A 17,574-nucleotide genomic window follows, 5' to 3' on the forward strand; every position below is an offset into this window, starting at 1 on the left:
TCCAAGTAGCTCACTATAGCTGAAGTTGTTGCCTACCTATTTTAGAGATTTACTTATGTAAAACTTGGAGAATTTTTCTGATAGAGCAAGAGAAACAGTCTCCTTATGGGACCTGGGTAGTGGGCATTGATGGTAAAATTTAAATGTGCCCAATACCAACCTCCTACCCCAAAGGCTAATTAATGGGTATTTCTCTGTAGAAAAGCAAGTGTCTGTCTGAAAGAGATCCACACACTGACCAAGATTTCTTTGAGTTATCGTGAAATACACATCACGATAGCTATGTGAGAGGCCAAACAGGAGATCCTTGACTCTTGAAGTCTAGCCTGGCTCTTTTTTTCATTATAAATTTTATTCATTATAAAATCTTGGGCATGTCCTTTTCATTCTCTATTCTTCAAACTTCATATCTCTAAAATGATTTGAGTTGGAGTAGATGTTCCTTAAAGTCCTAATCTTCTTTGATACTTTAAGCAAAGGCATGCATATCATGTATAAAATTAGTGAAATGGGGTGTTTAGCAAGGCAGCAACAATAACAATGTGAAACTGCAGGAAATAAACCTTCTGTACAGTATCTATTAGAGTCCACTTTAACAATCTCTCCTTTTAAAAGAAAACTTTCTGCATATGTGTGTATACCCATGGATATTTCAATGAGAGAGATTTCTGTTCTGGGAAGCCCTTGCTGCCACTTTTATAAACAAGTTATTTGTGAAAAGTCTAGCATAATCGAGTTGTTAAGGATCCACATTCAGTGGACCCATGTTCTATTATCATTCTCCACAAAAAGCCATCTGCATCCTTCGATCTTTAAAACTTAAAGGGAGAACAAGTTCCAATGACGGAATTAAGAATAAAATGTTTCACTGAGCCTGCTACCATCTTCCTCGAGAAACATCATAGGCATGCAATAGTTAAGCTCCAGTCTTCTGGGAAGGAGGGAGGAGCAACAGGTCATGGGCTACTTCCTGTATGACAATCCTCATAACACCCCTTCTCTCTTTGCTACCTTCTTGGTTGCTATAAGTACATTCTGAAATCTGTGCACTTCTCTTTAGTTTCCAGGGCACTGAGGAGACACAGAAAGAAAACCTTGGAGTATTTCCCCTCTTAGCACATTTTTGCCTTGAACAAAACAAAGATATTAGACTGTACACAAATACTATGGAATCTCAGTAGCTTCACATTCATTCTTTATCCCACTTCCATTCATTCAATTTTTCAAAGCAACTCTGTGAGGTAGATAGAATAGAGATGATTCAACCCTTTTTACTGAAGAGAAAAAACTGAGTCTCAGAGAGATAGAATACCTTGCCCAAAGTCACACCACCACTGATGGCACAACTGGGATCCAAATTCAGGCTTTTGTAAATCTAACGGTAGGAAGCTAATATTATTTCATACACCACTAGAAGAAATTTACTTGGAAGATACTGAAGAAAAAAAAAACTCTCTTCAGGAATTTATGACTCTTCAGATTGGTCTTTCTATGACAATCACTAAACCTTTTAAGGTATTGCTTGTCCTCCTGTGTAACAATGTTCTAAATGGAGTGGTACATCTTGGGATATAGGATGGTAGCACCATCTTCTCCACCAGCTATACCTTTAAAGAGAATAAGCTGACATGGGAATGTAAAATAGGGGCAGCAAAACCCTTTTGAATAAATTCTTAATAAATCCTTATTCACAGTTATGAAAATTATTTTCCACCTTTCTATATGAACACATTAATTTTATAAACTGACAAAAGGGCTTAATTTTCTTTAAGAAGATCTTGTAGGCACAGCTGCATAATCTAACACTGAAGCAAGAAGCTAAGAAACCTGGATTCTATCTAGGCCCAACTTTTATGTCTTTTCAGATAGTAATCCTAGAGAAGTCCCTCATCCTCTATGGAACTCAAATTGCCTTACTTTTTAAACAAAAAATGTTGAGTAAACAATTCCTTCTAACTCTAAAATTTTGAGTCTGAAGATCTGACTCTTTAAATGTCCTAGACCCACTAGTACCACCAAGGGTACTCATATATTGGACTATATTGCTAAGTTTCTACAGTGTCCTCACGTAACTTACAGGTTCTTTTCCATCCATGGCTTCCATCCATAGCCTTCTGTTAGCTTCCGAAAGAGCTTGCAAAGTTATGGTTCCTGGCCTATAGAAAAAAATGACAAGTTAAAAGCAGAAAACTCACCTAAAAAATGGAACCTGGTTCTACCAGGAACCTTATAAAGCAGCTTAGAGAGGCTGATCTAGGGTCCCTATCAGCCCTGGAAGGTGTCACACCGAGCAGACACATATAGAATTCCAATTTTTCAAAATCTCCTTTACTCAAAAAAACAATGGAACATTTACAAAACAGTATCTTTGGGAACCCTGGAGAAGGTGGTATCTTGGCAGCCTCATGCCAGGGTCAGGCAAGGAAATAGAGTCAGATGTCAAGACACCTCACCATTATACATACTTAAATTGGCTCGATTGCACTTGAGCCTAACTGTGGCTCTCTCTGCCTTTCTCTCTTGGAAGCTGGAAGTTTGTTCTGGGCACTAGGAATAAGCATGTTCAGCCACAAAAAAAGATGTCTGTGCTACTTCCACCACCTATGATGTCAAAGGAGTATTTCTAGATGGAAATAATTCAACATGAACACTGGCTCAGTACAGGGAGGAGGGCTTTTTGCTGACTTAAGCAATTTTATGACTAATAATAACTAATAGTTATTGAGTGCTCACTATGTACCACATTCTGTTCTAAGTACTTTATAGGTATTAATTCATGAAATCTACCAGGAACCTTATAAAACAGGTACTATATAGTAATCCCTATTTTACAGAAGGGGAAGCTGAAGCACAGAGCTCTTAGCTACGTTCACACAGTGGGTAAGTATAGAGCCAGAATTTGATTTTAGGAATTCCGGTCCAGCAGTCTTTCTTTTCTTTCCTTTTCTGTTTCTCTTTCTTTTTCTTTTCTTCCCTTCCCTTTCTCCTCCCCTCCTCCCCTTCTTTTCCTTTCCTTTCCTTTCCTTTCCTTTCCTTTCCTTTCCTTTCCTTTCCTTTCCTTTCTGTCTGCCATCTTCTTTCTTAACCACTATACTACAAGGCTTCTCCATGGAAGATGGCCTCAAAACCATTTTTTGGTATTTATTTGTAGGCTACCTTTAACCAGAGATACTCCAAGTTGATATACTCTGTATGGCCTTTTTAGACCTTCATGACTAAACTGGGAATTGCAGATTGGACATATCATTGCAAACATAAATCTTCCTCACATTATCTGTGTATCTGCACCATTATGAGAAACTGGTTCCTCTTGTTCCTTCTATGTTAAGACTCTCAGAGTCACAAAATGATAAGAATAATGTCAAGAGAGCTCAGAAAGCCTGGAAAAGTAACTTGGGCTCTATGGGCTTCAGTTTCTGTATCCATAAGGGTGTCAGACAAGATGAACTGGAAGGTCCTTTCCAGTTTTGATATCATAGGATTCCTATTCTATCTTCCATTCTTTTATTCCATTAAAGTACATTTTAAAAAGGAAAGTCTCCAAGTCTTTAAGTCAAATCAACTGAAAAACAGGACTTGGCTTTGGGAACTGGATTCTTTCAAGTTTACCTTTCTCTAACAAATAGCCAACCTTCTGGATATATTACATGGGGATAGAAAGTTTAGAAATAGTTTTGGAAAGATAGGAGCCCAGCTGAATCCTGAAGGCAAAAAGAAGGAGAACAAGTAAATTGAGAACAGACTTAAAAGCAGACAGTGTAGATCAGGTATGATATTAATCCCATTCTGGAACTCAGCTTCCCTATCTGGGAAATCAAAAAGCCAGTGTGTGTCTTTCCTTAACTGTAAAGAGAAGCTGAAATAATAAGTAAGTAACTATTTAAGAAGCATTTGAAGATTCTCAGGTGCTACAGAAAGTCAAATTCAAAGAATAATCATAAGAACAGGATGACAAAGTAGAAAGAACATTGACTTCTAGTCCAGGCTCTTCCATTGACTATCTTTATTATCTAAGACAAATCCCTTGCACTCACCAAGGTCCCAGTCACTCAATCTGGAACAAAAAGGCATATACAGCATATGTGCAGTATAGTGTAATGGTTGAGTGTGGGCTTGGAGACTAAAATTCCTGGATTCCAATCCGGGCTCTACCGTTTGCTAGCAGTGTTACCTAAGTTGCTTAATTTCTCTCTGTCTCCTTGTATTCCTTTGTGAAATTGTGAAATACAGTCACCTCATATGACTGTAGTGAGGAATAAAGGAAATTATACAATTTCAAGGGCTGAGAATGGTACCTGGCACATAGAAGTTACTCTGCAAATGTTAGCAGTTGTTGTTTGTTATTGTTATTATTATTATTGCACTTCAAGCTCTATGAGCTATAAGTCTGTGGTTTTAAATACTGGCAGCAAAGCTAATTAAAGAAAAAAGTTATCCTCTATTCCTTAGATAGAAAAAGGGACTAAAAGAGCTCTTTGCTCTCTGTGCTTCAGGGACATGAGTACAGGTACCCAATGCCTGCTGGGAAGTCTGACTTTATTTTTTATATCAGATTTACTAGCCACTAAAGCAGATGTCACATCCCTCAGATAACTCCATGTGCACACATGTACCTCATCACCTGTTCGTTATTTCATTTGATCCTTTATTTCACAGCATATTTATTCTCATTCTAAGATGATGTAGCAAAATTAAAAAGAACATGGACTTTGTAAACCTCTAAAGAAGTGTTTGAGCTCAGCCTTGCCACTATGTGACTTTGGGCAAGTCACTTAATGTAGTCAAGTCTCAGTTTCCCCCACCTGTAAAATAGAGGAGGGATTCAATGACTGAATGTTTTTTCTGTGCCCAATATGTGGTAACTTAAATCACAGACACAACAAAACTTTAATTCCTGGGTTCTAGTCTAAGAATTCCTTAGTGTTAGGAGTGGGAAAAATACATTTAAAAATAAACACCAAATATTGTACCTACCATGAGCCATGCATAGTACTAGGTACAAGATATATGAAGATAAACTGGTCCCAGCCCCTAACCTCAGGGCCAAGCTGTCTGCAACTGCTTTGTGTATATGGGAATATTATTTGCAAGAAGCTTGCAAATTTAAGCTGAAAGGGGAATCAGAATGAAACTAGACACACATAAAAAAATTTAATTTCTTTTAAGCACCTTGATGTTGCAGAGCCAGAGACACTAAAAGTTCATGAAAGAGAAGCCACAGGCAATAGTCATTTTCCCCAATAAATAGTATAGTTTCCCCTTCCAACTAGACCTGAAGCTATTGGAAAAAATGAGTGACATCTTTATGGTTACCAGTAACAATGTTTACTATCACAACCATCTTTGGTCAGGACCATCCATTTTTAAGAAAGAAATCACATAGATTAAAAAACAGAAATTTCAAATGTGGAAAAGGACTTCCTACTTTTTTAGAGACTGAAAAAAAGAGCCCTCATCTCTTAGTCTAATCTTTACGATTCCAGTCACTGATAATTTTGTTCATATGACACTGTAATTCAAACTTCAAGCCCCCTTATAGGAATCTGACCATTTTGTTAAATTCTATTCTATTAAGCAGTAACAAAAACATAGAAATAATAGACCAAAATAACACATAGAAACATTTATTCACTGAATTTTAGATCAACTTCCCAACTATATAACATGCTTTTCTCCAAAATACCTCCAAATGCGGATACTCGGGAGAGGGAGGGAAGATGGCAGCATAGGAGGACAGTGGGCTGACCGCGGGTCCTGCCGATCACTTAGATTCCACCTACACCTGTCTAAATAACCCAGAAAACCACCAGAGGATTAACAGAACGGAGTCTCCGGAGCCAAGCGCAGACGAGAGGCGCATGGAAGAGGGTAGGAAGGGTGGCGAGGCGGTGCGCGCTCCACGGACTGGCGGGAGGGAGCCGGGGCAGAGGGGCGGCTCGCCAGCCAAGCAGAGTCCCTGAGTCTGGCAGGCAAAAGCGGAGGGGCCTGACGGACTGTGTTCCGACAGCAAGCCCGACTTAGCGTCTGGGAGGTCATAAGTTAACAGCTCTGCTCAGAAAGCGGGAAGGCTGGAGGACAAAGGGAGGGAGAGCTGCTGAGACCCTGGACGACAGAGCTCAGTTTGGTGGGGAACAAAGGCGCTCACCAGCGCCATCTCCCCCGCCCATCCCCCAGCCAAAATCCCAAAGGGAACCAGTTCCTGCCAGGGAACTTGCTCGCTCTGCACAAACACCCAACTCAGGGCTTCTGCGGAGCCAAACCTCCGGCAGCAGATCTGACTCCCTCCCGCTGCCACAGGGCCCCTCCTGAAGTGGATCACCTAAGGAGAAGCGAGCTAAGCCTGCCCCTCCTACCCCCGTGCACCTTGCCTACCCACCCCAGCTAATACGCCAGATCCCCAGCACCACAAGCCTGGCAGTGTGCAAGTAGCCCAGACAGGCCATGCCACCCCACAGTGAATCCCGCTCCTAGGAGAGGGGAAGAGAAGGCACACACCAGTCTGACTGTGGCCCCAGCAGTGGGCTGGGGGCAGACATCAGGTCGGACTGCGGCCCCGCCCACCAACTCCAGTTATACACCACAGCACAGGGGAAGTGCCCTGCAGGTCCTCACCACTCCAGGGACTATCCAAAATGACCAAACGGAAGAATTCCCCTCAGAAGAATCTCCAGGAAATAACAACAGCTAATGAACTGATCAAAAAGGATTTAAATAATATAACAGAAAGTGAATTTAGAATAATAGTCATCAAATTAATCGCTGGGCTTGAAAACAGTATAGAGGACAGCAGAGAATCTCTTGCCACAGAGATCAAGGGACTAAGGAACAGTCACGAGGAGCTGAAAAGCGCTTTAAACGAAATGCAAAACAAAATGGAAACGATGACGGCTCGGATTGAAGAGGCAGAGGAGAGAATAGGTGAACTAGAAGATGAAGTTATGGAAAAAGAGGAAGCTGAGAGAAAGAGAGATAAAAAAATCCAGGAGTATGAGGGAAAAATTAGAGAACTAAGTGATACACTAAAAAGAAATAATATATGCATAATTGGTATCCCAGAGGAGGAAGAGAGAGGCAAAGGTGCTGAAGGGGTACTTGAAGAAATTATAGCTGAGAACTTCCCTGAACTGGGGAAGGAAAAGGCATTGAAATCCAAGAGGCACAGAGAACTCCCTTCAGACGTAACTTGAATCAATCTTCTGCACGACATATCATAGTGAAACTGGCAAAATACAAGGATAAAGAGAAAATTCTGAAAGCAGCAAGGGATAAACGTGCCCTCACAAATAAAAGGAGACCTATAAGACTCGTGACTGATCTCTCTTTTGAAACTTGGCAGGCCAGAAAAGATTGGCACGATATCTTCAGTGTGCTAAACAGAAAAAATATGCAGCTGAAAATCCTTTATCCAGCAAGTCTGTCATTTAGAATAGAAGGAGAGATAAAGTTCTTCCCAAACAAACAAAAACTGAAGGAATTTGTCCCACTAAACCAGCCCTATAAGAGATCCTAAGGGGGATCCTGTGAGACAAAGTACCAGAGACATCACTGCAAGCATAAAACATACAGACATCACAATGACACTAAACCCGTGTCTTTCTATAATAACACTGAATGTAAATGGATTAAATGCGCCAACCAAAAGACATAGGGTATCAGAATGGATAAAAAAACAAGACCCATCTATTTTCTGTCTACAAGAGACTCATTTTAGATCTGAGGACACCTTTAGATTGAGAGTGAGGGGATGGAGAACTATTTACCATGCTACTGGAAGCCAAAAGAAAGCTGGAGTAGCCATACTTATATCAGACAAACTAGACTTTAAATTAAAGGCTGTAACAAGAGATGAAGAAGGGCATTATATAATAATTACAGGGTCTATCCATCAGGAAGAGCTAACAATTATAAATGTCTATGCGCCGAATACCGGAGCCCCCAGATATATAAAACAATTACTCATAAACATAAGCAACCTTATTGATAAGAATGTGGTAATTGCAGGGGACTTTAACACCCCACTTACAGAAATGGTTAGATCATCTAGACACACGGTCAATAAAGAAACAAGGGCCCTGAATGATACATTGGATCAGATGGACTTGACAGATCTATTTAGAACTCTGCATCCCAAAAAACAGAATATACTTTCTACTCGAGTGCACATGGAACATTCTCCAAGATAGATCATATACTGGGTCACAAAACAGCCCTTCATAAGTTTATAAGAATTGAAATTATACCATGCATACTTTCAGACCACAATGCTATGAAGCTTGAAAGCAACCACAGGAAAAAGTCTGGAAAACCTCCAAAAGCATGGAGGTTAAAGAACACCCTACTAACGAATGAGTGGGTCAACCAGGCAATTAGAGAAAAAATTAAAAAATATATGGAAACAAACGAAAATGAAAATACAACAATCCAAACGCTTTGGGATGCAGCGAAGGCAGTCCTGAGAGGAAAATACATTGCAATCCAGGCCTCTCAAGAAACAAGAAAAATCCCAAATACAAAATCTAACAGCACACCTAAAGGAAATAGAAGCAGATCAGCAAAGGCAGCCTAAACCCAGCAGAAGAAGAGAAATAATAAAGATCAGAGCAGAAATAAACAATATAGAATCTAAAAAAACTGTAGAGCAGATCAACAAAACCAAGAGTTGGTTTTTTGAAAAAATAAACAAAATTGACAAACCTCTAGCCAGGCTTCTCAAAAAGAAAAGGGAGAGGACCCAAATAGATAAAATCATGAATGAAAATGGGATTATTACAACCAATCCCTCAGAGATACAAACAATTATCAGGGAATACTATGAAAAATTATATGCCAACAAATTGGACAACCTGGAAGAAATGGACAAATTCCTAAACACCCACACTCTTCCAAAACTCAATCAGGAGGAAATAGAAAGCTTGAACAGACCCATAACCAGCGAAGAAATTGAATCGGTTATCAAAAATCTCCCAACAAATAAGAGTCCAGGACCAGATGGCTTCCCAGGGGAGTTCTACCAGACATTTAAAGCAGAGATAATACCTATCCTTCTCAAGCTATTCCAAGAAATAGAAAGGGAAGGAAAACTTCCAGACTCATTCTATGAAGCCAGTATTACTTTGATTCCTAAACCAGACAGAGACCCAGTAAAAAAAGAGAACTACAGGCCAATATCCCTGATGAATATGGATGCAAAAATTCTTAATAAGAGACTAGCAAATCGAATTCAACAGCATATAAAAAGAATTATTCACCATGATCAAGTGGGATTCATTCCTGGGATGCAGGGCTGGTTCAACATTCGCAAATCGATCAACGTGATACATCACATTAACAAAAAAAAAGAGAAGAACCATATGATCCTGTCAATCGATGCAGAAAAGGCCTTTGACAAAATCCAGCACCCTTTCTTAATAAAAACCCTTGAGAAAGTCGGGATAGAAGGAACATACTTAAAGATCATAAAAGCCATTTATGAAAAGCCCACAGCTAACATCATCCTCAATGGGGAAAAACTGAGAGCTTTTTCCCTGAGATCAGGAACACGACAGAGATGCCCACTCTCACCGCTGTTGTTTAACATAGTGCTGGAAGTTCTAGCTTCAGCAATCAGACAACAAAAGGAAATCAAAGGCATCCAAATTGGCAAAGATGAAGTCAAGCTTTCGCTTTTTGTAGATGACATGATATTATACATGGAAAATCCGATAGACTCCACCAAAAGTCTGCTAGGACTGATACATGAATTCAGCAAAATCAATGTACAGAAATCAGTTGCATTCTTATACACTAACAATGAAGCAACAGAAAGACAAATAAAGAAACTGATCCCATTCACAATTGCACCAAGAAGCATAAAATACCTAGGAATAAACCTAACCAAAGATGTAAAAGATCTGTATGCTGAAAACTATAGAAGGCTTATGAAGGAAATTGAAGAAGATATAAAGAAATGGGAAGACACTCCCTGTTCATGGATTGGAAGAATTAATATTGTCAAAATGTCAATACTACCCAAAGATATCTACACATTCAATGCAATCCCAATCAAAATTGCACCAGCATTCTTCTCAAAACTAGAACAAGCAATCCTAAAATTCATATGGAACCACAAAAGGCCCCGAATATCCAAAGTAATTTTGAAGAAGAAGACCAAAGCAGGAGGCATCACAATCCCGGACTTTAGCCTCTACTACAAAGCTGTAATCATCAAGACAGCATGGTATTGGCACAAAAACAGACACATAGACCAATGAAATAGAATAGAAACCCCAGAACTAGACCCACAAACGTATGGCCAACTCATCTTTGACAAAGCAGGAAAGAACATCCAATGGAAAAAGACAGTCTCTTTAACAAATGGTGCTGGGAGAACTGGACAGCACCATGCAGAAGGTTGAAACTAGACCACTTTCTCACATCATTCACAAAAATAAACTCAAAATGGATAAAGGACCTGAATGTGAGACAGGAAACCGTCAAAACCCTAGAGGAGAAAGCAGTAAAAGACCTCTCTGACCTCAGCCGTAGCAATCTCTTACTCGACACATCCCCAAAGGCAAGGGAATTAAAAGCAAAAGTGAATTACTGGGACCTTATGAAGATAAAAAGCTTCTGCACAGCAAAGGAAACAACCAACAAAACTAAAAGGCAACCAACGGAATGGGAAAAGATATTTGCAAATGACATATTAGACAAAGGGCTAGTCTCCAAAATCTATAAAGAGCTCACCAAACTCCACACCCGAAAAACAAATAACCCAGTGAAGAAATGGGCAAAAAACATGAATAGACACTTCTCTAAAGAAGACATCCGAATGGCCAAGAGGCACATGAAAAGATGTTCAACGTCGCTCCTTATCAGGGAAATACAAATCAAAACCACACTCAGATATCACCTCACGCCAGTCAGAGTGGCCAAAATGAACAAATCAGGAGACATAGATGCTGGAGAGGATGTGGAGAAACGGGAACCCTCTTGCACTGTTGGTGGGAATGCAAATTGGTGCAGCCGCTCTGGAAAGCAGTGTGGAGGTTCCTCAGAAAATTAAAAATAGACCTACCCTATGACCCAGCAATAGCACTGCTAGGAATTTATCCAAGGGATACAGGAGTACTGATGCTTAGGGGCACTTGTACCCCAATGTTTATAGCAGCACTCTCAACAATAGCCAAATTATGGAAGGAGCCTAAATGTCCATCAACTGATGAATGGATAAAGAAATTGTGGTTTATATACACAATGGAATACTACGTGGCAATGAGAAAGAATGAAATATGGCCTTTTGTAGCAACATGGATGGAAGTGGAGAGTGTGATGCTAAATGAAAGAAGCCATACAGAGAAAGACAGATACCATATGGTTTCACTCTTATGTGGATCCTGAGACACTTAACAGAAACCCATGGGGGAGGGGAAGAAAAAAAAAAGAGGTTAGAGTGGGAGAGAACCAAAGCATAAGAGACTGTTAAAAAGTGAGAACAAACTGAGGGTTGATGGGGGGTGGGAGGGAGGGGAGGGTGGGTGATGGGTATTGAGGAGGGCACCTTTTGGGATGAGCACTGGGTGTTGTATGGAAACCAATTTGACAATAATTTTTATATATTAAAAAAAATAAAGTTTTTGAAGAATTTTTGAAGAATTAAAAATAAATAAATAAATAAAATAAAAAATAAAAAATGGGCAGAAGACATGAATAGACATTTTTCTAAAGAAGACATCCAGATGGCTAACAGACACATGAAAAGATGCTCAACATCACTCATCATCAGGGAAATACTAATCAAAAGCAAAATTAGATATGACCTCACACCTATTGGAATGGCTAAAATTAACCACATGGGAAACAGCAAGTGTTGTGAAGGATGTGGAGAAATGGGAACCCTGTTGCCCTGTTGGTGGGAATGCAAACTGGTGCAGCCACTCTGGAAAACAGTATGGAAGTTCCTCAAAAAGTTAAAAATAGAGCTACCCTATCACCCAGAAATTGCACTACTAGGTATTTACCCAAAGGATACAAAAATACAGATTTGAAGGGATACATGCATCCCAATTTTTATAGCAGCATTATCTACAATAGCCAAAGTATGGAAAGAACCCAAATGAATAAAGAGGTTGTGGTGTGTGTGTGTGTGTGTGTGTGTGTGTGTGTGTACCACATTATACACACACACACACACACACACACACACACACATATAATGAAATATTACTCAGCCACCAAAAAGAATGAAATCTTGCTAACTGCAATAATATGAATGGAGCTAGATTGTATTATGCTAAACAAGATAAGTCATTGAAAGACAAATACCACATGATTTCACTCATATGTGGAATATAAGAAACAAAACAAATGAACATATGGGATGGGGGAAAAGAGAGAGGCAAACCATAAAACAAGAATCTTAACTATAGACAACAAACTGAGGGTTGCTGGAGGGGAGGTGGGCAGAGGGGATGGGTTAATTGGGTGATGGGTATTAAGGAGGGTACTTGTTAAGCACTGGGTGTTGTATATAAGTGATGATGAATCACTAAATTCTACTCCTGAAACTAATATTATACTATATGTTAATTAACTGGAATTTAAATAAAAACTTCAAACTACAAAAAAAATTAAAAAAATGAATTTTTGTATGCTGTCCTTGCAGCATCACCAAAAGTTGACCTCTGCATATCTGATAGCAAATTAAATCCTAGGAGTGATTTATTCTACCTAGAGTAGGTGAGGTGAAGCTGATTGAAGTTTCCCCAGAGGGAAACAGCTCTGGGCCAGGTCTAACAGGGATTCCTTCGAATGGCAGCCAGAAGAGCCAAGACGATGATGTCATGAACAGATTTTCTCACTTTCATCAATAAGAGATGACAAAGGAAAATAAAAGATCTACTCAGTCTCAGTATCTATCACATGGGGACATTGCCAATTCATACAATCACAGCTTACCTTTCATTAGTTTCTATATCAAAACAGAACCTTTTGTCGATAGACTCTGTCTTCCTCCTCACGCAGTACTTCAGCGTTAAGTCCAAGGGCCCCTGCTATAAGAGAAGGATTAATAGCCAATTTGAAAAAAAATGCACAGAGGCTTCTTCTGCCTCCTTAATTATCCTTAGGGTCACTTGGAAGGCATCTGTCAGGGCAGCAGGAGCAATGTGTAGTCTCACTGAGAACAGTAGTTGCAGAAAGGCGGCAGATGGTTTCTTCCTGCTCTAATAATTAATGGCTGAGACCAGGAGAAAATGCTCAGGGTAGATGACTATTCTTTTCCAAGCATGGTAGATTAAATAGAAAGCTCATTACACATTAACATAAGGGGGAGTATTGGAGAAATTGGCTGACCAAAAGGCATTAAGTGTACCAAATAAGGTAGGAAGTGGCTTTATGAAACCCTCCTTCCATTAAATTGGCAGATAGAGGAGAGAAGGCAAACATTTTCATTCCCCACCTCCAGACTCTTCAGGAAGACAGGAATCACGAAAGCAATCTCTCCAAAGATAGATCAGGGAGTAAGCAAATTTGAGTTATTTCTCAAAGTGCATTTGTTATTTCATACATGAAGAATAGTGTAGCCCCCCTTAGTTTTATGGACACTTAATAAGGCCATTGAAATCCACTCTGTTCACAGATTAAAATCCCCCAGTCCCATATTGTTCGGTTTCCCTCTATTATCTCAATAGAGACAACATAGTATAGGAAAGAGAAGCAACATTTATCCATTACCTACTATGTGCCACATATTATCCTAGGTGTCTTCAAACCAACTTTCTTCATAACAACCCTTAGAAAGAACTGAAGCTCAGATAAAATGACTTACCTAAAGTCACGCGAGTCGGTATAGTGATAGTGGAAATAGCAATAAACTAGGAAGTCCATCCCAGTTATACCATTTAGTAGCTTGCAACCCAGGGCAAATCATTTCTGTCACTGAATCTTAACTTCACAATCTATAAATGGGGATAATGCTAACTAAACACCTTGTTCCCACCAAGTCAGAAACACTTCCCAAATGCCAGGTCTGTGTTTAGGTACTCTGCCCTCTAAACTGGACCATAGAGTTGATCCAGCTGATCAAAAAAGAATTCTTTCTCACTGGCACACTCAACCCCCTTTCAGGCCTATCTTTTTGCTGCTCCCACACTATAAAAACTCAACCTGAATTCATCCTTCAATCTGCCTTCCTTACCCCAGTACTGAGGGGATCAAACATTACTAGCCTTTCAAGAGGAGAGTAATTAACAGTATCATATACTGACCCTCCCTCTTTAAACTCATCTCCCTCAGGTTCAGAAGCATCATGGCTCCTTGGCCTACACCCTGCTTACTACTTCAGGTTTACTTCTAGCCACCCCAATCTGTTTTATGCCCCATCCATGCATAAGTACTCTCATTTCACACATATGTCATAGTCTTTCGTGGCTCCATAACTGCAAATAATGTTTCCTCCACCTGAAATGACTTTATCTATATTCTTTGCCTGGAAAAACTCTTAATTGTTCTACAAACTGCAGTTCAGCTTTCATTTCCTCCAAAATTCTTCCCAATCCCGCACACTGTTCACTATGTGTTTTCTGCATTATTTCTTTCCCCAATTGACTATGAACTCAAGGGGATGGACATTTTATTTATCTTTATCTCTCTAGCACCTAGTGAAGAATTACTGCTCCAGAAATTTTTATGAACTACAGTATTATTCTTGTCATTTTTCTGACGAGTAAAATTATATTAAGCAACATTATACAATTTACTTGGGGTCAAAAAGCTACTAGGCCACAGAGCTCAGATTTAAACCCAGTTTTTGAAACTCAAAATACAGCACTCTTTCCTCTTACCATAACTGCCTGACAGGGAAATGATGGGGATCTTCTAAAATAGCATTTAGGAAGATAATTCATAAAGTGAACAGAACAACACAGGTGGAAGGTGATAGGCTGAACTAGCAGGGAACACTGGCAAGTACCACAGTCAGAAAGAGGGTTAATTCCTCTATCTTCAAACTGAACTAATAAAACTTCACAGGGATGCTGAGAAAATAAATGAGGCACATGGCAAAAAGTGTCTAGCTCAGTGCCTGGCACACAGTAGACATTCAATAAATAGTGGATTATATGGTGTTATTATAGTCTCACTTACTCGTATGATTTACCTTTCTAAAACACAAACCAGTAATAGGAACCGACAGAACTGAAAAGAAGAAAGCTTTTTCAACTTCATTTTATGGAAATTCAAGTTACTACTTACCTCCCTTTCCTTCTAAATAGAGAACCCAATTCCTCTTCCCACTCCATAAGGAATCCCATATTAAAACTGCTTAGGCTAACACTACTGCAAGTTTTGCAAGCAGCCTCTTAATGAAACGGGACGAGGAAAAAAGAACTAAAATGAGAGCTTGCACTCATCTGCTAGGAGGATATGAAAGTGGCATCTACTGCTTCTGTCTTGAGCTTTCCAGTATGTGCCTGAGCAAGAGAGAAAAGGCCTAAATGAGCTTACTGTCTAAGAGAGTAACGTTAAAGGCTGGGATCTGGAAAGTAATGTGTGTAGAAAAAGAAAAGGAAGAGACCACAGGACAATGCTTCTTATAAGTACTAGCCAGTCAGATACATCAGCTGCATTCTGACAGAAATGGAACAAATTCTGTGATAGTGCACCAGATAAATTTATTGAAACCATACTGAAAGGTGCCTTGGCAGACTGGAAACTAAGGAGAGTTTTGGAATCATGAATGAGTAACTGGCCTACACAGAAGCATTGGATGAGGGTTCTGGAAATCCCATTTAGTACACTTCATTAGAGGTGATTTTCATCTCCAATACACATCCAAAACAGAGAACAAAATTTTTGGTTAAAGACACAAAAAAGCAGTTTTCAAGAGTCTGCCACCAAATCTCAGACCTCTCTAATTTTCTGTGGACAAGTAACACAAGAGAGATCTTCCATGGAAACCAGCAGCAGTGGAGAAAAATTGGCCCATTTTTTCTCCAAATTTCTGCCTACCTCAATTGCGTCTACTTATACCACCAAGGTCCAGCATTAGTAAATGGACCTTGTTTCATTTTTTAAACAATTTGTAAAGAACAGAAATCCTTAAAAACCCATGCATTAACACCCAGTTTGGGAGGCAGTTTAAAGGACACATTAAACTACTTTTAGAGTATGAAACGTTTGTCTATCAGCTTTTATCTTAATAAACCCTTGAGTGAGTGTGTGTGTGTGTGTGTGTGTGTGTGTGTGTGTGTATATTTCCAAAGCCTCTACAAATACAGGCAAAAGTGAGATGACAGAATAAAAATTTTTGGCTGTGTGGTCATTATATTATATTATATTATATTATATTATATTTTATATTATATTATACAGTATAGTATGTAATATATAAGATTAAGTTCTTCCGGTAGGTAAATATCTTCTCAGTATGTTAAACTCATCTTGACATTTTAGGGAATAGGGGAAGGTTTGGAGGACAGAAGAAGAGGCATCGACTGCTTAAATATATCTGAACATTACATAGAATATGGGGTATAGTTTATTCCATTATTCCAACTTTAGGAAACAGACATATTTATCTAAAAAAGCAATTTTGGAAAATGATATTTTAAACACTTGCTATTTAAAGGAATACTACAGTAGAAACTTATTAAAAGCAAGTAATACTATCCTCCTCCAATTCATCCATATCCTTGCAAATTTTCTTGTACAATGTGACAGGCACTTTTAATAATTTAATAAATGATCTTAAAGAGTATAGGCACTTTCAGAAGGCTTGACATAATAGATATCATTTTACTCAACTGAGTAGTATCTGGTCCAATTCAATCTTAGGCCAAGAAGAACACACAGAGTCATGATTCACATGACAGTGATGAACTTGATTCTTTGGCACTAAGTCAAGGTATACTCTTTTCTGAGATGCAGGCACAGATGCATTTCAAAAAATATGGCACACAAAAGAACTGACCTGCTTAGCACCTGGCTTCTGCTCCATAGGTGTCATGGTGAGCGTTTTGGTCTCTTTCTCATACTGGCAGTAATATTTGACCCAGGATATTCCCAAAGCCCCTACAATGATAGGCAAAAGTGAGCTGGCAGAATATATTTTTAGGCAGTATGGTCAATACACTCCTAAGATGGGAAGGGTGTACAGTCTGCTCTTCATAGTCATAGTGTTTCAGATCCAGCCCTAACCCTCCCCTGAACTCCAGCAGCCCTGCAGTGCCATCAACACACAGAACGTATGGAGATCCTAAAACTCATCAACTACTTTCCACATTGGCTCTAGCTTGCTCCAAATCACTCTCCTTGCCATATCCCCTATGAATGCTTCTACTACTTATCCTATTACTGTATGAGTTGGATACAACTGTAATCTTCTGCTCGTCTTTCCCTGTAACCTGCCATTTGACTGGTGGTTGGGTTCTGTCCATTCTATTCCTTATATGTCTCTCTTCCAGCTGCTTCATCCTCTCCATCCCTTTTAGACCTGAATTAGTTCAGGACACTATTGCTGAATTACTTTTAATGTTTTATTAAGTATTTCAGACAAAACAAAAATTCACTATTTCTCCACAATTAACCATGTCAGTG

At 39.3% G+C, this 17,574-nt stretch overlaps 1 protein-coding gene across 1 annotated transcript in view; it reads right to left on the reverse strand.

Annotated features, from left to right (window-relative positions):
• OPHN1 (oligophrenin 1) overlaps window positions 1-17,574 on the reverse strand; it is a 564,403-nt gene that overhangs the window by 238,536 nt on the left and 308,293 nt on the right. Inside the window, exons 10-12 of the mRNA XM_042974015.1 lie at window positions 16,949-17,049; window positions 12,937-13,031; window positions 2,078-2,156 (exon numbers count right to left, since the gene is read on the reverse strand). Coding sequence (XP_042829949.1) covers window positions 2,078-2,156; window positions 12,937-13,031; window positions 16,949-17,049 — 275 coding nt within the window. The remainder of the gene's footprint in view (window positions 1-2,077; window positions 2,157-12,936; window positions 13,032-16,948; window positions 17,050-17,574) is intronic.

This window comes from Panthera tigris, chromosome X (genome assembly GCF_018350195.1).
Source record: "Panthera tigris isolate Pti1 chromosome X, P.tigris_Pti1_mat1.1, whole genome shotgun sequence".
NCBI lineage: Eukaryota > Metazoa > Chordata > Mammalia > Carnivora > Felidae > Panthera > Panthera tigris.